The sequence below is a fragment of the Bos grunniens genome, chromosome 19 (assembly GCF_055505025.1).
Source record: "Bos grunniens cultivar Pamir isolate PY7600 chromosome 19, Bosgru_T2T1.0, whole genome shotgun sequence".
Classification (NCBI taxonomy): domain Eukaryota; kingdom Metazoa; phylum Chordata; class Mammalia; order Artiodactyla; family Bovidae; genus Bos; species Bos grunniens.
Window position 1 is genome coordinate 34,025,314 of NC_141183.1, and position 22,634 is coordinate 34,047,947.

General features: G+C 45.7%; 1 protein-coding gene across 1 annotated transcript in view; it reads left to right on the forward strand.

The window, feature by feature from the left end:
• Positions 1–22,634, forward strand: part of LOC147352032 (myosin-13) — a 47,980-nt gene that overhangs the window by 1,846 nt on the left and 23,500 nt on the right. Inside the window, exons 2-18 of the mRNA XM_086361026.1 lie at positions 256–399; positions 503–659; positions 1,712–1,739; positions 2,184–2,295; positions 3,261–3,353; positions 5,329–5,392; positions 5,477–5,575; positions 5,680–5,783; positions 12,396–12,534; positions 13,671–13,789; positions 14,461–14,610; positions 14,729–14,899; positions 16,816–17,125; positions 18,066–18,139; positions 18,234–18,321; positions 20,593–20,710; positions 21,880–22,003. Of these exons, the coding sequence (XP_086217152.1) occupies positions 256–399; positions 503–659; positions 1,712–1,739; positions 2,184–2,295; positions 3,261–3,353; positions 5,329–5,392; positions 5,477–5,575; positions 5,680–5,783; positions 12,396–12,534; positions 13,671–13,789; positions 14,461–14,610; positions 14,729–14,899; positions 16,816–17,125; positions 18,066–18,139; positions 18,234–18,321; positions 20,593–20,710; positions 21,880–22,003 (2,094 nt within the window). The remainder of the gene's footprint in view (positions 1–255; positions 400–502; positions 660–1,711; positions 1,740–2,183; positions 2,296–3,260; positions 3,354–5,328; positions 5,393–5,476; positions 5,576–5,679; positions 5,784–12,395; positions 12,535–13,670; positions 13,790–14,460; positions 14,611–14,728; positions 14,900–16,815; positions 17,126–18,065; positions 18,140–18,233; positions 18,322–20,592; positions 20,711–21,879; positions 22,004–22,634) is intronic.

The following is a 22,634-nucleotide window of genomic DNA, read 5'->3' on the forward strand; positions in this document are numbered from 1 at the left end:
TAAGCCACTCCTGGTGCAGAATGGCACACTGACTTGGGGGCATCAGACCAGAGCTGGTTACACAGTTTGACCACACGTAGATTCAACAAGAACAGGTGGTTATGGACCATCTCTGGGCACAGATATGATCCATGATGCTATCCATGGTAATGGGGTCATCGCACCACAATATCTCAGCACTTTCTCCACACTGGTAGCATGGATAATGAACATCGGCTCTCCCACTCATCACCTGACTTTCCTCTCAATATCCAGACACTCACTCTCAACAGCGAACAGGTGTTCCCCATGAACCCTCCCAAGTTTGACAAGATCGAGGACATGGCCATGATGACCCACCTGCACGAGCCCGCTGTGCTGTACAACCTCAAAGAGCGTTATGCAGCCTGGATGATCTACGTGAGTTTGTTCTCATGGCCCCTGTTCATGCAGGCGGTTAACATTTTGAAAACCAGTATTAATGTCCTCATGAAATAATTATATTCCTTTTTTTATGGTGCAGACATATTCAGGTCTCTTCTGTGTCACCGTCAACCCCTACAAGTGGCTGCCGGTGTACAACCCCGAGGTGGTGGCAGCCTACAGGGGCAAAAAGCGCCAGGAGGCCCCGCCCCACATCTTCTCCATCTCTGACAATGCCTATCAGTTCATGCTGACTGGTAATTTCCATTTTTTATGTATTTCTTTTTGGTGTGCTGGGTCTTCCGGAGAAGGCAATGGCACCCCACTCCAGTTCTCTTACGTGGAAAATCCCATGGACAGAGGGGCCTGGTGGGCTGCCGTCTATGGGGTTGCACAGAGTTGGACACGACTGAGCGACTTAGCAGCAGCAGCAGCAGCAGTGCTGGGTCTTCATTGCTGCACACTGGCTTTCTCTAGTTGCTGCGAGCAAGGGTCATTCTCTAGCTTTGGTGCTCAGGCTTCTCATGACGGAGGCTTCTCACCTACTCCAGTATGATTGCATCTTTAAAGACATCTGCAATGACCCTATTTCCAAATAAGGTCACATTTTGAGGTATTAAGGGTTGGGAACTCAACCTATGAATTTTGCAATTCAACCTATTGTAAATGGAAAACCATTGTCACCTTCAAGTAAAAGGGAAAGGGAAAAGAAAAATGCAGTGACAACAAATAAGCATCCATAAGTCTAATTATTAATAGAAGCTATGGATTCTTACAAGTTCTGGGTCTGAGACTTGCGTTTTTGTGGTTGCTGTTGTTAAAAAGGGAGATAAGAAAGTGCTAGTGAGGAGATTAAGGTCTGTGAACGTGAAGAACTTTCACATCGTGGGACTCACTGTTCACGTCCCATGCTGCCCACATTACACATCCTACATTTTGGAAATCTGCACAAATTGTCTCAAAGAAGATTGTGTATGTTTAGTTGCTCAGACATGTCTGACTTTTTGTGACCCCATGGACTATAGCCTGCCAGGCTCTGTCCATGGGATTTCCCTGGCAAGAATACTGGAGTGGGTTGCCAATCCAAGGATCAAACCTACATCTCCTGCTTGGCAGGTGGATTCTTTACTGCTGAGCCACTAGGGAAGCCCTAAAGATTAGATATACCCAAATCATCACACCGCTAGTTATGGCAAACTCAGAACTGGACCTCAGGGGCTCTACCCACCCCTACCCAGTGTTGCCTTATTTGTACATCCTGCCTCTTGGTTAGTCATTGATTCTGTTCTGCTTCCCTCTGTATTTCTAGATCGAGACAACCAGTCCATCCTCATCACGTGAGTAACCCATGTCTGCTCTAGGATGACTTGGAAGAGGGCCATCCATCCCTTCCACTCTCCTTTATCTCACTTACTTTTTTAAAATATATATTTTATTCAAGTATAGTTGATTTACAATGTTGTGTTAACTTCTCCTGTACAGCAAAGTGATTCAGGTATATATGTGTATATATTCTTATATATACAATTCTTATATATGCAATTGTATATATACAATATATTTTCATATTTTTCCCATCATGGTTTATCACAGGATATTAAATATTGTTTCCTGTGCTATACGGTAGGACCCAGGTGCTTATCCATCCTACATATAATAGTTTGCATCTTCTAATCCAAAACTTCTGGTCCATCCGTCTTTCATCTCCTCTCTCCTGTTGGGCCTCTTTCCACCCATGGGTCTGTTCTCTATGTCTGCATTTCTCACTTTTAAATCAACAGTGGAGAATCTGGAGCTGGGAAGACGGTGAACACCAAGCGTGTCATCCAGTACTTTGCAACAATTGCAGTCACTGGAGACAAGAAGAAGGAGCAGCAGCCAGGCAAGATGCAGGTGAGCAGCCTCCTGCCCCTGGAAGGCTCCTGGGATAAGTACAACTTAAATCTTGGGTGAGCACTAGGTGTTCTGTGCAGGGCTCTGTGCTCAGCACAGATGCACAGTAAGAAGTCTTGCCTGGGAGTACTTAGGGGACAAGATAAGAAATGGCTCCACCTCGTGGACTCAACAGCCCAATGACCTTGACTATCTCCACATCCTCTGGAGAAGGAGTGGTTTAAGCCAGAGGTTCTCAGAGGATTGCTAGGCTCCTGGCCCAGAATTTCTGCTTGAAATTCCTATCTCACCTTCAAAGTCCTGGCAGGTTGCATTTCTCTCATGTTCCCACTGTTCATGCCGCTGGTCTAGGGACCACACTTTGAGAACCACTGGGCTGGACAATAGTTTCCAGAGAGCCAGAAAGATAAGCAATCATGCATGGAAGGGGGAGGGTGAAAGCTCTGCTTTCCATAAGAGGACTTTTAAATAATAATTCTCATGAAATATTTTATGCAACTTAAAAATATTTTCAAGACCCACTATGTCTATCATATGGGTCACTTTCGTTGCTCACAGTCTAAATTCTACTTCTGAACCCAAATATCTATATAAACGGATCCTGGTGCAGGCAGTAACATAGGTCTGTACTCTAAAAATCTGTATTTTATAATGAAATGTTGTCAGAGGAAAAAAGCGGTCTGGGAAATCGAGATGGAGTGGATAGTACTCCAAACAGGAATCTGGTGTGGCCAGAAGTCACTGTGATGCTGTGCTAAAACCCTCTCTTGGATGAGACCTTGAAGCCTCCTTCAGTAGAGTAGAGATGGGCTTCTGGGTACTTCCACATTCTGCACCGGCCACCAGCCTGGACTGTGTGACATCTCTCCCTAATCCCTTCCCAGAGCAAGCATACTTTAGAGTCACCAAGAAATTACTTCAGAAGATGTCCACAGTCCTCCCTTTTCCTCTTCTCTTATTTTTAGGGAACCCTGGAAGATCAGATCATCCAGGCCAATCCCCTCCTGGAGGCTTTTGGAAACGCCAAGACTGTGAGGAATGACAACTCCTCGAGATTTGTAAGACTCATTCCAACTGTCAACAGCCCCCAGAAACCAAACCCTCTCCTCCAGTGCTGGATGTGAGAAAATGGCCACAGAAACTAGGGTATTCCTGGCCTCATCTACCCCCAAGTGATTCAGATCAAGCTGCCCAACTGGGATATTCTGATACACTTCCAAGAACATGCTGGCTTGTTCCCAGCACAGGGAGGATTTAGCTATCCTTCCCTAACTAATCAACATCACCTTAGAGCATCCTGGGGCTTCCCAGGTGGCACTAGTGGTAAAGGATCCACCTGATAGCAGGAGACACAAGAGAAGTGCGTTCGATCCCTGGGTTGGCAAGATCCCCTGGAGGAAGGCACAGCAACCCACTCCAGTATGCTTTCCTGGAGAATCCCATGAACAGAGGAGCGTGGCAGGCTACAATCCATGAGGGTCACAAAGATTCAAACACAGCTGAAGCTACTTAGCACGCACATACACACACAAGAGCATCCTGAAGTCACAATGACTCAAATTCCACAAGTACAGAGCAATTTCTTTATGCGATAATTGGTCTTTTGGAGTGGAATCATTTTAAAATGCAGAAGTCTGCTGAGCAACATCCACTGACTTACTAGCCATGAAAACCTTAGTGTGAAGTTAGTTAGCAGAATTGACCTCCTCCAAGTCAGGAGGACGAAAAACCTGGTGAAGGCAGCAGAGATCAAAAATTGGGGAAAAATTTAAATCGAAGGCTGTGTCCCATCCTTCAACATTTCACTTAGAATTAGCTCAACCAAAGAGGCATTTACCTCCGACATTGGCAAATAAACAAATATCCAGTCTTCTATCGAATTTCACTGGCCAGAGGAGCAAGTGCCCGAGGCACTTCCATTAAGGAGCTAAAACTCCTGAGAACCCAACACATAATTCACATAAACCTTGGCTGATCCTTCACTAGCTCTGCTTTAGGCTTCATTCAGAAAATACTGAGAATATCACTGAGTACAGTAGATTCCAGCGTCTGTGGGTGAACAAGCAAGGCAGGATTTTTGCCCTCGAATCTGCTCACAGAATGGCAGAGACCAAGTTAATGAACAATGTAAGGAGGGAATATACACACACATACACACGCGTACATTCACACACACACACACACACGCACACATATATACACATATATATACTATATGTAATTTCACCTCTGACTACCCCAAACTGAGTGAACCCAGGTGCTGAGTGGGTCTTTAGGGAGCCAGCTCCTCCTGGGAGCTAGGTTTGCCTGTAGTAAACAGTAAGGGGATATGAGGCAAGAAATCTCAAAAATGAATATGTAGGATTCATTTTGATATTTGGCAAAACTAATACAATTATGTAAGGTTTAAAAATAAAATAAAATTAATTAAAAAAAAAAAAGTAGCACCCAGAGGCAAAAAAGAAGTTAGTTATTCCAACCAGGTTATCAATGCAAAGATGTTATGGAGAGTTTGAGCAAGACAGAGACCAAGGAGGCAGTCAGGTGAGAGGTGGTCCCAAGAGAGAGTTGAGAGGGAGCTCACAGGCATCCCCAGAGCTAAAGGGACAGAGCCATGGGCTTTGGGCAGAGCTATCTGAGGCTTGGCTGAGCTGGTGGGGGGACCGGATGCCAAGCAAATGGAGAGAAGGAAGTCCTCAGGCTTCTGGCATCACCCTTGCTGACCCTACATGTCCCACCATCCACAGTCTCACCTAACAGAGGCTGCAACAATACCATGCAAATAGAATGGCCACGTGTCAGTCTCTCAGTGGTTCTCTTTGCGACCCCATGGACTGTAGCCCATCAGGCTCCTCTGTCCATGGGACTCTCCAGGCAAGAATACTGGAGTGAGTAGCCCTTCCCTTCTACAAGGGATCTTCCCGGCCCAGGGATCGAACCCAGGTCTCCCGCATTGCAGACAGATTCTTCACTGTCTGAGCCACCAGGGAAGCCCAGAATAACCCTGGTGTTTGTCAATCTGTCGTTGGACAGGGGAAGTTCATTCGGATTCACTTTGGAGCCACAGGAAAGCTTGCGTCAGCAGACATTGAAACCTGTGAGTCCAAACACACACCTTGAATTTGGCCCCAGGGTCATCTCCTGGGGAACATAAAAATCACATTGCTTTTTGTTGCCTTAGATCTCTTAGAAAAATCCAGGGTGACGTTTCAATTATCCAGTGAGAGAAGCTATCATATTTTTTACCAAATCATGTCCAACAAGAAGCCAGAACTCATCGGTAAGTTTCCTTAGTTACAATTCTTATCTTCCAAACCAGTCTCATTGGAAAAATCCCAGAGTCAGTTGTGCATAAGATGCTAAAGGGATCTTCCTGCTCCACAGACCTGCTTCTCATTTCAACCAACCCCTTTGACTTCCCCTTCGTGAGCCAGGGAGAGGTCACCGTGGCCAGTATCGATGACAGTGAGGAGCTGTTGGCCACTGATGTAAGTATTCTGTGTGTTTATTTACTTAAGTGAGGAATTGTTGAATTTATGAACAGGGAGGCATCCATGATCTCACAAAGAAGCTGGGACAGAAGTATGCTCAGTGATTAGACCCAAGATCTTGGAGAATTTGTACAGATGGCACCCTGCTCCCACTCCAGAAAACTCCAGAAATGGGAATAACAGAAAGTTCTCCAAAACAGGCCTCCAGTTCCATTCTGCAGCCTTTCAGGGTACAATGTTTGCATGGATAATGGATAAGATATTGATCAAAGTCTTCAGGATACAAGACCATCTACATGGTTCTTTAAGAAAATCTAGAAGATACAGAAAAGTCTAAAGCAGGAAAATTCAGCCCCACTCTGCAGTAGCTGCCCCATTCCCCCGTCTACCTGCCCTCGGGCTCACAGGAAGCACACCTGTCAGGCCTCTGGCTTTTAGCCCTGGGGAGCATCTCCAGAGTCAAATATAATTAAGTGCATTGAGCACTTACATGTGCTGCTGCTGCTGCTGCTAAGTCACTTCAGTCGTGTACGACTCTGTGCGACCCCATAGACGGCAGCCCACCAGGCTCCGCCGTCCCTGGGATTCTCCAGGCAAGAACACTGGAGTGGATTGCCATTTCCTTCTCCAATGCATGAAAGTGAAAAGTGAAAGTGAAGTCACTCAGTCATGTCTGACTCTTCGCGACCCCATGGACTGTATGTAGCCTACCAGGCTCCTCTGTCCATGGGAGTTTCCACGCAAGAGTACTGGAGTGGGGTGCCATTGCCTTCTCCCTTACATGTGCTAGGAACTGAAAAAAGCTTTGCCTGCATCGTCTCCTTTAAGCATCAACAAAACCTCTAGGATTGGCCCCACTGTTGCCCCCATTTCATAAAGGTAGAAAGAAGCTGAGTCTTAGGGGAAAAAAACTCACAATTTGCCTGAAGACAATTTGTAAACAACTGTCTGAACCCAGATCTGCCCAACCCTGAACTTACATTTTTAACTAAAATACATCTCAGCGTAGTACATCTCTACCCCTGAGTGGCTCCACCCTCTCAGAAGCTGTAAGAGCTTTTAGAGAAGGGTCTCATCCAATACCCCAGGGGCCCTGTTCAGGGCCCAGCTCCCTGGCCTTCATTTTCTGCCATTTCCAGGTGATGCTGATTGTTTTTAAGGCAAGGAGAAAATACACATGATCAATAAACTTCAGTTAACGTCAGTCTGACTATTGTATATTTTTAACCAGGTTTCCTCACCAGGTTTCTCCAGCCTTTACCACCTGGGGAGGAAGCTTAGTGACTGACACAAGGCGTCCCAGCACCCCGCCACCTCCCGAAAGTCCCTCCTGTTGTGTTGGCCACTCAGTCATGTTCTCCTCTCTGTGATCCCATGAACTGTAGCCCGCCAGCCTCCTCTATCCATAAAATTTTCCAGGCAAGAATCCTGGAGTGGGTGGCCATTCCCTTTTTCAGGTGATCTTCCCGACTTAGGGATCAAACCCTGGGCTCCTGCATTGCAGGTGGATTCTTTACTGTCTGAGCCACCAGAGAAGCCAAAGCCCTCCTAAGGAATTCTAAAAATTCCCAAAGTAATATCTCAGGTCCTCACAGGAGACCCCAGCTGTCAGGGGATGCCGTTGCTCCCCCCTCCCAAGGAGAGTCTTCAGGGCAGTGGTTTACCTATGGCCAGAACGGAGGGGGACAGGTGTCTCCAAGAGACTGTGTTCTCCAGTAATGCTTTCACCAGCATCCTTTTAGCTTTTAGCCAGAGTTCTTTCTCTCTTTATCTGTAGCCACCCACTCCTAGGACACAGACATGCACCAGCTGGGGTGGGATACGGATTCTAGGGCCTCAGAATCTCCCCTCCCTCAGTTTCTTATGCTGATTCTCCCTCCCTCACAAGGGAGTGCCACCCTGGAGTGCCTCCTTCTGCAATACCGTCCTACTGACACAGACCTGGTCTGTACCATCAGCTCCCCAGACACACCCAGACCTGTTTCAAATCCATCCCTGCACATTGCTGCAAACTCTCTTAGAATATCAATTCTTCACCTGGTTCAGTTCAGTTCAGTCGCTCAGTCGTGTCTGACCCTTTGCAACCCCGTTGAATGCAGCACACCAGGCTTCCCTGTCCCTCACCAACTCCCGGAGTCCACCCAAACCCATGTCCATTGAGTCGGTGATGCCATCCAGCCATCTCATCCTCTGTTGTCCCATTTGCCTCCTGCGTTCAATCTTTCCCAGCATCAGGGTCTTTTCAAATGAGTCAGTTCTTCACATCAGGTGGCCAATATTGGAGTTTCAGCTTCAACATCAGTCCTTCCAATGAACATTCATAACTGATTTCCTTTAGTATTGACTAGTTGGATCTCCTTGTAGTCCAAGGGACTCTCAAGGGTCTTCTCCAACATAACAATTTAAAAGCAACAATTCTTCAGCACTCAGCTTTCTTTGTAGTCCAACTTTCACATCCATACATGACTACTGGAAAAACCATAGCTTTGACTAGATGAACCTTTGTTGGCAAAGTAATGTCTCTGATTTTTAATATGCTGTCGAGGTTGGTCATAACTTTTCTTCCAAGGGGCAAGTGTCTTTTAATTTCATGGCTGCAGTTACCATCTGCAGTGATTTTGGTGCCCAAAATATTAAAGTCTGTCATTGTTTCCCCTGTTTCCCCATCTATTTGCCATGAAGTGATTGGACCAGATGCCATGATCTTAGTTTTCTGAATGTTGAGTTTTAAGCCAACTTTTTCACTCTCCTCTTTCACCTTCATCAAGAGGCTCTTTACTGCTTCACTTTCTGCCAGAAGTGTGGTGTTATTTGCATATCTGACGTTATTGATATTTCTCCCAGTAATCTTGATTCCAGCTTGTGCTTCACTCAGCCCAGTGTTTTTCATGATGTGCTCTGCAAATAAGTTAAATAAGCAAGGTGACAATGTACAGCCTTGACGTACTCCTTTCCTGATTTGGAACCAGTCTATTGTTCCATGTCCAGTTCTAACTGTTGCTTCCTGACCTGCATACAGTTTTCTCAGGAGGCAGATCAGGTGGTTTGGTATATCCATCTCTTGAAGAATTTTCCACAGTTTGTTGTGATCCACACAGTCAAAGGATTTGGCATAGTCAATAAAGCAGAAGTAGATGTTTTCTGGAACTCTCTCACTTTTTCAATGATACAATGGATGTTGGCAATTTGATCTCTGGTTCCTCTGCCTTTTCTAAAACAAGCTTGAACATTTGTAAGTTCATGGTTCACATACTGTTGAAGCCTGGCTTGGAGAATTTTGAGCATTACTTTACTAGCATGTGAGATGAGCGTAATTGTGTGGTAGTTTGAGCATTCTTTGGCATTGCCTTTCTTTGGGATTGGAATGAAAACTGACCTTTTCCAGTCCTGTGCACTGCTGAGTTTTCCAAATTTGCTGGCATATTGAGTGCAGCACTTTCACAGCATCATCTTTTAGGATTTGAAATAGCTCAACTGGAACTCTATCACCTCCACTATCTTTGTTCATAGTGATGCTTCCTAATGCCCACTTGACTTCGCATTCCAGAATGTCTGCCTCTAGGTGAGTGATCATACCATCATGATTATCTGGGTCATGAAGATCTTTTTTGTACAGTTCTTCTGTGTATTCTTGCCACCTCTTCTTAATATCTTCTGCTTCTATTAGGTCCATACCATTTCTGTACTTTATTGTGCCCATCTTTGCATGAAATGTTCCCTTGCTATCTCTAATTTTCTTGAAAAGATCTCTAGTCTTTCCCATTCTATTGTTTTCCCCTATTTCTTTGCATTGATCACTGAGGAAGGCTTTCTTATCTTGCTATTCTTTGGAGCTCTGCATTCAGATGGGTATATCTTTCCTCTTCTCCTTTGCCTTTCACTTCTCTTCTTTTCACAGCTATTTGTAAGGCCTCCTCAGACAACCATTTTGCCTTTTTGCATTTCTTTTTCTTGGGGATGGTCTTGATCACTGCCTCCTGTACAATGTCATGAACCTCCATCCATAGTTATTCAGGTATTCTATCAAATCTAATCCCTTGAATCTATTTGTCTCTTCCACTGTATAATCATAATGGATTTGATTTATGGTTTTCCCTACTTTCTTCAACTTAAGTCTGAATTTGGCAATAAGGAGTTCATGATCTGAACCACAGTCAGCTCCCAGTCTTGTTTTTGCTGACTCTGTAGAGCTTCTCCATCTTTGGCTGCAAAGAATATAATCAATCTGATTTCGGTGTTGACCATCTGGTGATGTCCATGTGTAGAGTCTTCTCTTGTGTTGTTGGAAGAGGGTGTTTGCTATGACCAGTGTGTTCTCTTGGCAAAACTCTATTAGCCTTTGCCCTGCTTCATTCTGTATTCCAAGACCAAATTTGCCTGTTACTCCAGGTGTTTCTTGACTTCCTACTTTTGCATTCCAGTCCCCTATAATGAAAAGGACATCTTTTTGGAGTGTTAGTTCTAGAAGGTCTTGTAGGTGTTCATAGAACCATTCAACTTCAGGTTCTTCAGCACTATTGGTCAGGGCATAGCCTTGGATTACTGTGATATTGAATGGTTTGCCTTGGAAATGAACAGAGATCATTCTGTCATTTTTGAGATTGCATCCAAGTACTGCATTTTGGACTCTTTTGTTGACTATGAGGGCTACTCCATTTGTTATAAGGGATTCTTGCCCACAGTAGTACATATAATGGTCATCTGAGTTAAATTCACCCATTCCAGTCTGTTTTAGTTCACTGATTCCTAAAATGTTGATGTTCACTCTTGCCATCTCCTGTTTGACCACTTCCAATTTGCCTTGATTCATGGACCTAACATTCCAGGTTCCTATGCAATATTGCTCTTTATAGCATCAAACTGTACTTCCATCACCAGTCACATCCACAAATGAGTGTTGTTTTTGCTTTGGGTCCATCTCTTCATTCTTTCTGGAGTTGTTTCTCAACTGATCTCCAGTAGCATATTGGGCTACTGTTCATGGGGTTCTTAAGGCAAGAATGGGAGAAGGCAATGGCACCCCACTCCAGTACTCTTGCCTGGAAAATCCCATGGACAGAGGAGCCTGGTAGGCTGCAGTCCATGGGGTCGCTAAGAGTTGGACACTACTGAGCGACTTCACTTTCACTTTTCACTTTCATGCATTGGAGGAGGAAATGGCAACCCACTCCAGTGTTCTTGCCTGGAGAATCCCAGGGACGGCGGGGCCTGGTGGACTGCTGTCTATGGGGTCACACAGAGTTGGACACGACTGAAGCAACTTAGCAGCAGCAGCAGCAAGGCAAGAATACTAAAGTGGTTTGCCATTCCCTTCTCCAGTGGACCATGTTTTGTCAGAACTCCCCACCATGACCTGTCCATCTTGGGTGGCCCCTACATGGCATGGCTCATAGTTTCATTGCGTTAGACAAGGCTGTGGTCCATGTGATCAGATTGGTTAGTTTTCTGTGATTGTGGTTTTCATTCTGTCTGCCCTCTGATGGAGAAGGAAAAGAGGCTTATGGAAGTTTCCTGATGGGAGAGACTGACTAAGGGGTAAACTGGGTTTTCACCTGGAAATCTTGAAAAATCTGTGCACCTATAAGGTTTTCATAGGGACTTAATGAGATAACATAGGGATGGTATTGTTCACTTTAAAAATAGTCACCACCTAAAATGTTGAGAGTTATGTTTTATTCGGCAGGAATTTTTAGGACTTAAAGCCCGGGAGGCAACATCTCAAATAACCTGAGACAACTGCTTGAAGGAGGCTGGGGGGTGGCGGGGGGGGGGGAGCGGGGGTGGGGGAGGGGTGATGGGGGAGGTTGAGGGGGGAAGTCAGGTTATAGAGAAGCTTTACAACAAAGGTCAGGTAGTTTGAACATGAAAAGATGATTGTTAATTTTAAAAAAGCAGATATCCAAACTTAAGGAATGTAGGGCTTTTCTATGTATGGGAAGATGCAAGAGTCTGGACTCACTGAAATCATTCCTTTCATATGCACCTCAGCTCTCTGGAGCCAGTATCCTATATTTTCACATCCTGAGTTTCCTTAGAGCTTACTGGCTCTTGAAGGAGGGCTGCCGTTGCTGATGGCTGTGATATCTTTTGCTTACTGATACCGCAGGAAATATTCCATTTATCAGTGCCTAGTGCCCTCCCTAGCTCCTTTCACATTTGAAAAATTGCCTTTTCCCTTCCAGTTCTAATATTCTATGATGCCATGTCATTGCTATTCTGAACAACACTGGAATTCCTAGATGGCAACGCCAAACTCACAAGCTCTTGGATAACATCCATGAGCCTGCCTCCTCCCAGAATCACACAATCGTTCCCAATGGCCTCGTCCAGAAAACAGCCCCAAATCTATGCACATTAGGACAGGACTCAAATCAGTGCTCACTGGATGGAAGCAAACAGATAATTCACATTTTCTTCCCATAATCTCCACCCACCCACACAAACATGGTCAATGAAAGAAATGGTTTTTAACCCCTAACTTACCATACGCCACCTGTCATCCACTTATTGGGGTAATGCCGTCTCGTGTGCTCTACAAAATGCCAGGAAAGAGCTGCATTGGGATCCCTGAGGTCTGCTGTGACGGCTGTCCTTCTTTCTAATTCCCAGAATGCCATTGACATCCTGGGCTTCAGCTCAGAGGAGAAGGTCGGGATCTACAAGCTGACGGGCGCCGTGATGCACTACGGGAACATGAAGTTCAAGCAGAAGCAGCGGGAGGAGCAGGCAGAGCCGGATGGCACAGAAGGTATCACACATGGGAAGGGGATGAGGTTCAACTCTCCACACACAGAGTCGGACACAACTGATGCAACTTAGCAGCAGCAGCAGCAATCAGAAGAATAATGGTAGAAAGTGAAGTCGCTCAGTCGTGTCCAACTCTTTGCGACCCCATGGACTGTAGTCTACCAGGCTGCTCTGTCCATGGTATTTTCCAGGCAATAGTACTGGAGTGGATTGCCATTTCCTTCTCCAGGGGATCTTCCCAACCCAGGGATTGAACCCAGGTCTCCCACACTGTAGACAGACGCTTTACCATCTGAACAAAGAGTGAAACATGCAGTTGGTCTCTTAGTAAGTCCTTAATAAACGCTGCCCTGAATTTTTATTAACGTGACTCCCCAACCAGCAATGAGGTGATGGTCCCAACCAAGGAGGAGCTTGGGAACCAGCATGCTTCTACTTCTCAATGAGCTCGAGGCAAGAGCCCAGGCTCATTCCAAAGTCCACCGAACTAGTGAACTTTGTGAAATTGCCAGTATTCAACTGAACTTGACCATCTCCAAATACTAGGAGGCAAGATTTTGTACTTCTCTCTCAAGTATTTGCATGGCACATTGAGCTCCCCTGGTGGCTCAAACAGTGAAGAATCTGCCTGCAATGCAGGAGATTTGGGTTTGATCCCTGGGTCAGGAAGATCCCCTGGAGAAGAGAATGGCAACCCACTCCAGTATTCTTGTCTGGAGAATTCCATGGACAGAGGAGCCTGATGGACACGACTGATGATTAACACTTGTAAAAATTAGGAATGTGTTCAACTTATATTAATTGTCCAAATGGTGCTTCCTTTACCTATACACCATGTTGTATTATCAGATTCCAACAGTACTAAGTAGCTATATATTTTTTGTTGAAATTTAAATTTCAAGTTTGTCAAAACTGACCTATTACTAAAGACTATCTATTATAGAAAGCAAAATGAAAGTTCTTGAAAACCCAGGACCCTGAATTATGGGATCAAAACTCCAGTGCAGGCCTGGGACTTGTAGGAAAACATAAAAATATCCAAAAGCATTATAGACAATACTTCTGGGAGGACCCAAGGCCTGACTGGATGTTTTAGCAGCTGCTGGCTGTGTGACACTGCGTCTTCTTTTCCTTCAGTGGCTGACAAGGCTGGGTACCTGATGGGTCTGAATTCCGCAGAAATGCTGAAAGGCCTGTGCTGTCCAAGGGTGAAGGTTGGGAATGAATATGTCACAAAAGGACAAAACGTCCAGCAGGTAAATGGAAATGCTCTAAATCCAATCAACTCGAGTGTTTTTCTATTTTCAATCTCATCCTGAAGTTCTTTCAGTTGCAGGGGTCAGAAAAACATATGCAACTGGCTACAGACAGCATGGAAAAGGAATTCATTCTTCAGGCTCAGGGTAACTCGAGGAGGGCCTTGGTGCTATGAGGCCTGGGACCAGGCAGTGAAGAGCCCTCTGGAGCCAGGCAGCCTCCTTCTCAGGGACTGTAGACTGTCTTCTCTCTCCTGCTCTCTGTTCTCACTAGGCGGATAAGCTTTCCTTACCTCCCCTACCGTGACCACCCCAGAGCTCCCAAGTTTACATCTTCGTGGTTCCATCCACATCCTGAGACCAACATCTTTTTGATCCCAATTCCAAATTCTCAGGAGAAACACTCTGTTTAACCCAACTTGGAGCAAATGTCCACATCTGGTTCAATTAGGTGTGGCCAGGGCTAGAGTCATGTGTTATATCCATGCTTGGTACAAAACGAGCTTTGTAAATGAAATTGACCTCATGTACTGAGAAAATGCCTTGAGATAGATTTAATGTTAGGTTAAACTGTATGAAATTGCCAGTGTTCTGCTGCCTTTCAAGGCATCCACTTTGTAGGTTTCATAAAAATACTAATTTGAGGGTTGAGTGAATGATCCTTTTTCAAGGTGACCAATTCGGTGGGTGCTCTGGCCAAAGCCGTCTATGAGAAGATGTTCCTGTGGATGGTCACCCGCATCAACCAGCAGCTGGACACCAAGCAGCCCAGGCAGTACTTCATCGGGGTCTTGGACATCGCTGGCTTTGAGATCTTTGATGTGAGTTGTTTGGGTAAATGATAGACCTCAAAGGGCCCTTCTGCTTTGTGTCTGCTCTGTTGAATCACCCCTGGATTTTCCAGACTCACTTAAATTATTTGGTATCTGAAACACCCAGTTCAACAGCCTGGAGCAGCTGTGCATCAACTTCACCAATGAGAAACTGCAACAGTTTTTCAACCACCACATGTTCGTGCTGGAGCAGGAGGAGTACAAGAAGGAAGGCATCGAGTGGGAGTTCATCGACTTCGGGATGGACCTGGCCGCCTGCATCGAGCTCATCGAGAAGGTAAGAAACACTGCTCCCTGGGGCAGCTCCTCATCGGCTGGGCCACCCCCTCTTTGCTCTAATGCTTCTCTGCTAACAGACTGGCTCCCTAAACCCATGTCCCCAGGCTCTGAACCTTCAGAGAGCTGAATTCCCAGTGCAGAAAGGGTAAATGTTTGGAAAGCTCCCAGAATCTGTTCAGACAATTAAAAAGGTATGTGAGCGATTAAGATCCAAGGGCTCAGTGATCCCCAAGAATGTGAATGAAGCCCAGGGGTGACTGGGCATTTCATACATACCTGAATTGTCCAAGGAGGAGGGACCATGGAGCAGTGGGCTTCCTGGAGGAATGTTACTATGAAAAGAGGATGATATTAACTTTTTAAAAAGGAATTCCCATCACATTTTGAGCACTGGTTGTGTTGGAAGCTTGTCTTCCTAAGGTGGCTACTGAAAAACCCAGATTTTATTGCTTAAAATATTACTCATATGATTTTTATGTCTATGTATGGAAGGAAATGGCAACCCACTCCAATAGTCTTGCCTGGAGAATTCCATGGACAAAGGAACCTAGCAGGCTACAGTCCATGGGGTCTCAAAGAGTCGGACATGACTCAGCGTCTGTCACTCACTCACTCATGCAACTTTACATTTTTTGTAAATTTGTTCCTAAAAGGGAGTAAGTCGGGGAAATATAGCTTTTTTTTTCCTTCCTATGTAGGGAAAAACTTAGTTCTTCCCTGCTGTGTGTTTCTCTTCTATGAATTTGCTTTACTACTCACACAGAGCACTTCGTTTTTGATATTTCTGGTCACCAAACATATGGAGGTTTTTCCTCATGACAGTAAGCAATCCTCTGCAACATTAACTGGTCAACCTACAATTTCACTCAGTTCTGGCACTCTCTACCCAGAGAGGCCAAGTTCAAACAGTAAGTACCCGGGTGTCCTATAACTTCTCACCTCGTTGGCTATAAATCAGTTTCTCACAACCCTGTCCTCAGGTTTAATTCATTTACTATAGGGGTTCACAGAGCTCAGGAAAACAGTTACATTTACCAGTTTATTAAAGGGTTTTTGATAAAGAAAACAGATGAGGGACTTCCCTGGTGGTCCAGTGGTTAAGACTCTGTGCTTCCAATCCTGGGCACCCGGGTCTGATTCCTGGTTGAGGAACTAAGATCCCACATGCCACATATTATGCCCAAAATAATAAATAAAATTAAAAGTAAATAAATAAATAAAAAATTTTTTAAGGGTACAGATGAAAAGCCAGATGAAGAGACATCTGGGAGGGTCCCAAATGCAAGTGTTTCTGTCCCCCACCCTCCCAGTGTGGACATGTTTGCCAACCTGGAAGTTCTCAAAATCACCTACAACTAGGATTTTATGGAGGCTTCTTCATGTAGGCACGATCAATCATAAGCTGCATTTCCAGCCCCTCTCCCCTCTCTGGTGGATGGGGGAGGGGATGAAAATCCCAAGCTTCTCATCATGGCTTAGTCTTTCTGGTGACCAGCCCTCAGCCAGGGGCCCCCACCCCAGAGTCACCTCAAGAGAACAACAGATGCTCTAGTACTCATCACTAGGACACTTTACAAAGGCTTTAGACGCTCTTTGCCAGGAACCAGGGACACAGACCAGTATATGTATTTTCTATTATCTCACAAAGAGCTGCACTTACATACGTGCAATTTCATCCCATGCTTTTTTTGCTCAGCAAACATTAAATAAGCACCTACTATGCTGCTGTGCTTAATGTCAAGCACTATTCTGTCGGCACCAAGCAGACCGACAGCCTTGTTCTCGCAGCACTGACATCCCAGTGTTCCTAATAACAGTGACGGCACCAAAGAAGTTGCCCTTGGCTCCTCCCGAAGATGGAGTCATGGGGCTGTACTAGTGAACGCTGAGGACAGTCTATTATCCTCCCTCCAGCCTATGGGCATCTTCTCCATCCTGGAAGAGGAGTGCATGTTCCCCAAGGCCACGGACACCTCCTTCAAGAACAAGCTGTATGACCAGCACCTGGGCAAGTCCAACAACTTCCAGAAGCCCAAACCTGCCAAGGGCAAGGCTGAGGCCCACTTCTCCCTGGTGCACTACGCGGGCACCGTGGACTACAACATCGCCGGCTGGCTGGACAAGAACAAGGACCCCCTGAATGAGACGGTGGTCGGGCTGTACCAGAAGTCTTCGCTGAAGCTGCTGTCCTTTCTTTTTTCCAACTATGCTGGTGCAGAAGCAGGTGACATCCTTTTTTAAAATCCCCCCTTGTGGAAACTATGTAATCACTCACAGCTCATGAAGAACCAGTAATTGGACATGAGCTTCAGGATGACTTTGATTTGCCTGTTTCTGTGTTTCTTTCTCCTACTTCTATTCTTCCTCTTCCTTAAGAGATTGAGTTCTAATCATATGACCCACAATTCTACTCCTGGGTATACATCCCCCCCAAAAAACACTAATTTCAAAAGACATATGCACCCCAATGTTTATAGCAGCATTATTACAATTGCCAAGGTATGGAAGCAACCTGTGTCTATCACCAGATAAACACATAAAGAAGACATGGTAATATCTTGTATGTGTGTGTACACACACATATAATGGAATATTACTCAGCCATAGAAAAGAATGAAACATTGCCATTGCAGCAATAAGGATGGAGTTGGAGGGCCTTAAGCTAAGAGAAATAAGTCAGACAGAGAAAGACAAATACTGTATGATATCACTGACTTGTGGAATCTTAAAAAACCAAAATCATAGAAACAGAGATCGGATTTGTGGTTGCCAGAGGTAGGAGGTGAGAGCTGGGGAAAAATTGGGTGAAGGGGGTTAAAAGGTGCATACTTAAGATTATAATATAAATAAGTTCTGTGGTTGCAATGCACAGTGTAGCAACGATAGTTAGTAATGCTGTATTGTATATTTGAAAGCTGCTAAGAGAGTAGATTTTAAAAGCACTTAACCCAAGAAAAAAATTAATTATGGAGGTGATAGACGTTAAGTAGCAGTGATCATTTTGCAGTATATACAAATATCAAATCATTCCTTTGTACACCTTAAATTTATGCAACGTTATATGTCAGTTACAGCTCCATAAAATGGGTGGGGGTGGGTAGGAAGGCCACCACTGTGTCCTCAGGACTCACCAGACACACCCGCCTTTGTCTGTCTGTCTCCAGGCGACTCCGGGGCAAGCAAGAAGGGCGGGAAGAAGAAGGGCTCCTCCTTCCAGACCGTGTCCGCCGTGTTCAGGGTTGGTTTTTCACACCTTCCACATTCAGTTGCTTTTCTGCCCAGTGAAACAGCCTTTGGAAAAGTAAACGTGCTTCTTCTGGTTTGTGTCCCAGGAAAATTTAAACAAATTGATGACCAATTTAAGGAGCACTCACCCTCACTTTGTGCGATGTCTGATTCCCAATGAGACTAAGACACCTGGTGAGTGAGGACCCACCAGCACAGGACTCCCTGAAACATAAGCAAAATCCCGCGGCGGGTGTGCACACGTGTGTGTGTGTGCATGTGTCGGCGAGTCTGTGTGCATGTGTGTGTGTGCTTCCCTGCGGACGAGGTCGTGATAGCCTTTATCTCTTCTCGGTCTATGAAATAGGGCTCCCAGATTTAACAAATTAAAAATATGAGACCCCTCCCCATTAAATTCAAATTTCAGATGAGACAGTGAAAATTTTCTTAGTATAAATATGACCCATGCAATATTTGGGATATACTTACACTGAAATAATTATTTTACTGTTTCTCTGAAATTCAGGTTCAACTGGGCGTCATTTATTTCACCTATATCCCTACTATGAAATTATTTCCAAAATACTATGTATTGGGTTGGCCAAAAAATTTGTTCAAGGATTCCATAAGATGTTACATACAAACTCTTTGGCCAACCCATCATCAACTCAATGGACATAAATTTGAGCAAACTCTGGGAGATAGTGAAGGACAGAGAAGCCTGGCGTGCTGCAGTCCGTGGGGTCACAAAGAGTCGGACATGACTGAGTGAACAACAACAACAACACATATGTAGGTACATTATATTCATAACTTTCATAAGGTTCTTAGAAACTCCCCCTCCCCCTAAAAATGAAGAGCCACTATATTTGGCAAATAATCGACTTAGGTCTTTCATAATAAAAGCAGAATCAGTAACAACTGTTTTCTGAGCACACTACAGTCACATTATTATGTTACGTATTATAACAGTATTATGTCACTGCTTATAACAGTTCACCGCAAGATAAGTGTGCTTATCTCCATTTCATAAGTGAGAAAATCGAGAATCAGAGACCAGGTATATAGACATAGCACTGTGCAGTACAGTAGACCTTTAACCATCCCCAATCTTGGATTCACAAATATTCTTGGAGTAGGACTGAGTTTCAGGGTTCTTTGTCACAAAGAAAAGAACAGACCATCACATACACTGTGGCTATGGGGCAGCTCACTGATGAGCCAAGTTGTTCCATCCCAAAGGCTGGGCTTTCCGGCATCAAGTCCTGCTTCAGCAACATTACAGGAAAGCAGATGATGCGGGAAAACAGCCCAGCTCTACCCGTGACTGCTCAAGGGCCCGCAGCCGAGTCCTTTAGCTTCCTGGTCTATAAAAGGAGGCTTGAATGGCATTTTGTTGATTCATTCACTTAGTTATTTACTCACTTATTTACTGAGTGAAAGTGATAGTCATTCAGTTGTGTCCAACTCTTTACAGTCCCATGGACTATTATAGCCTTCCAGGCTCCTCTGTCCATGGAATTCTCCAAGCAAGAACACTGGAGTAGGTAGCCATTCCCTTCTCCAGGGGATCTTCCTGAACCAGGGATCAAATCCAGGTCTCCTACATTGCAGGCAGATTCTTTACCCTATAAGCCACCAGGAAAAATTAACCCCCTTCACCCTCCTTAGAGGGTTGTTGTGAGAATTAAATAAGCCAGTACATGTACAGCATTTAAAACAGAACCAATCATAAGAGAAAAAATTGTAGCTGTGTATGGTGATGGGGGCTAACTGGACTTCTTGCAGCAATCATTTCATAATTATATACAGATATGGTTGTACACCTGAAACTAATAAAATGTTATATGTCAATGATGCCTCCATTTTTTAAAAAATGCTAGTAGATAGCACTACAACAGTAGTTGTAGGTGAATTTAAATAAACTCTGTCAGCTCATGATTGATGAGGCAGACGAAAATATGTAGGAGTGCATGCAATATAATAAATGATACGGTCAACCTTGTCAAAATATCAAACACAGCAATGACAGAGGAGGCTTCTTCTTTGCATATTCTCATGAAACCCTTACACATGATTACTTATTAGGCTACCAAGGAAAATAATAAAAACAAAACAATATAGGGAAAATACATTATGAACACTCTGCAAATGTTGGCTGTCAATTATAGTAATAATAAAAACTGCTGTTATTATGAGAATAATAATGATGAGAGACATTTCTAGACCAAGACAACCATTCTGTCTTCACCAGAGTCAAGAGCGATGAACAGGGCAAAGATTAATATTTTGGCTTTTAGTCCCATGGTTATGGGGTGCTAGAGTCTCCCCAGGATGTTGAGATTATTTCTACTGGCACCAAACCTTCCCATTCGAGTCTGGGTATCCAGGGGTCTCGTGGTGCCCAGATCATCAGAGAAAGCAGTGGAAACGCCGCTAACCGGCCCTGGGCTCCTCTCTCCCCAGGCGTGATGGACCACCACCTGGTCCTGCACCAGCTGCGCTGTAACGGGGTCCTGGAGGGCATCCGCATCTGCAGGAAGGGCTTCCCCAGCCGGATCCTCTATGGTGACTTCAAACAGCGGTAGGTCGCCTGCCTTTGCAGCTCTCTCCTTTGGAGGGTACCTTCTGCATCCCCCAAAGGCACTCCTGCAGCTGGGTGTTGGGTGAGCTCCCAAGGTTTCCATAGCATTCTTCTGCTGGGGCGACGAGCCTTTGCACAGAGCAAGGGCTGGACCAGCCCAAAGTAATCCCAAGATCAAGCCCAGACCACTTGAGCCTGACTGAGACTCCAGACCAGAGTTTCTCAACCCCTGCACTGTGGACATTTGGGGCTAGATAATCCTTTATCGTGAGGACTGTCCTGTGTGTTACATGATTTTAGCAGCACCCCCGGCCTCGACCCGCACCGCCTCAATCTCAGACATTGCCCAGTGTTCCCCAGTTGAGATTCCCTGCCCTAGACCAAGGCTCTCCTCCCAACTGCCATCTGGGCCCACAAGTCCAGGCCTTGCCCAGGGGGACAGGTGAGAAGAGGACACTCTAGAATGACCACTAGCCTGCAGGTCACAGCTGATTTCAAGGCTCTATAAGTCAGATAAGTCATCTCCTCTGAAAGCACCATCCCAGCCATGCACTCAGCTGGCCTTGCTTCCATACATTTCTCTCCCTCCTGCCATAGTTGGCTGGCCTAAAATCAACTCCTAGATTCCCCTCTGCCAGACTAGTCACTGTATAATAATCCATTTCCATGGCTGGAGCAGGAGAAGGTTCTGGAAGGCCTGGTCTCAGGCACAGAGCCTTTTGTAGGAGTTGATTCCATTGGGAAATTTTGCCCCTCGACTGAAAGCTCCACCCTCCCCAGAACTGCCCGGATGGTGGGGGGATGTAGGTAGGTACCAGTCCTGATCTGGACTGCAGTGCAGGTGAGGCGTCTCCTCGGCTCCCGTGTGCTGGGCCCGCTGCTGGCATGGCCTTGTCCCCTCAGCAGCAGTGGCTCCCTGGATTCTGCCTCCCAGACTCCACCCTGGGTACAAGGGACACCACCTCCTCCTGTCCCAGAGAGACCGGGCTGGGACCCCACTGGGCTCCGTGGCCCCAGGGCCTGAGCAGGCAGGAGCAGGAAACAGCAGCCCCTCGGGAAACAGCGGGCCCAGCACCCTCCCGGCTCCACCCAGGGCTGTGTCACCAGAGGCTTTTCTCCAGACCACTCACATCCAGGCCCCACGCCGACCCCTCCCCCTCCCTCATCAGGTACCGGATCCTCAATGCCAGTGCCATCCCAGAGGGCCAGTTCATTGACAGCAAAAACGCTTCCGAGAAGCTTCTGAACTCCATCGACGTGGACCGGGAGCAGTATAGGTTCGGCCACACCAAGGTGAGCACAGGTGGGGCAGGGATGACCCCCACCCCCGGTAACCCCCAGGCCAGTGGGGTTAACCCCCAAACCCCCTTTTGAACTGTGGTGTTAGAGAAGACTCTTGAGAGTGCCTTGGAAGGCAAGGAGATCCTACCAGTCAATTATAAAGGAAACCAGTCCTAAATATTCATTGGAAGGACTGATGCTGAAGCTGAAGCATCCAATACTTTGGCACTTGATGTGAAGAACTAACTCATTGGAAGAGACCCTGATGCTGGGAAAGATTGAAGGCAGGAGCAGAAGGGGATGACAGAGGATGAGATGGTTGGACGGCATCACCGACTCGATGGACATGAGTTTGAGCAGGCTCCAGGAGTTGGTGACGGACAGGAAGGCCTGGTGTGCTGCAGTCCATGTAATCTTAAATAATTGGACACAACTGAGCAACTGAACTGAACTGGGCTGCTTGTGAGCTGATGGGAGGAAAGGTGACTCTTTCCCATTCCAAAAAGCCTGACCGTCCCTTGCCCAGAAGCCCAGGCCAAAAGAACTCTGTTCAGGAATAGGAAGCTCTCTCTATGCTGATTTTAAGTGTCTAAAGGCTTAATTGGAAGCCCCAGCTCCAGCCCCAGCAGCCATAGAAGAAATC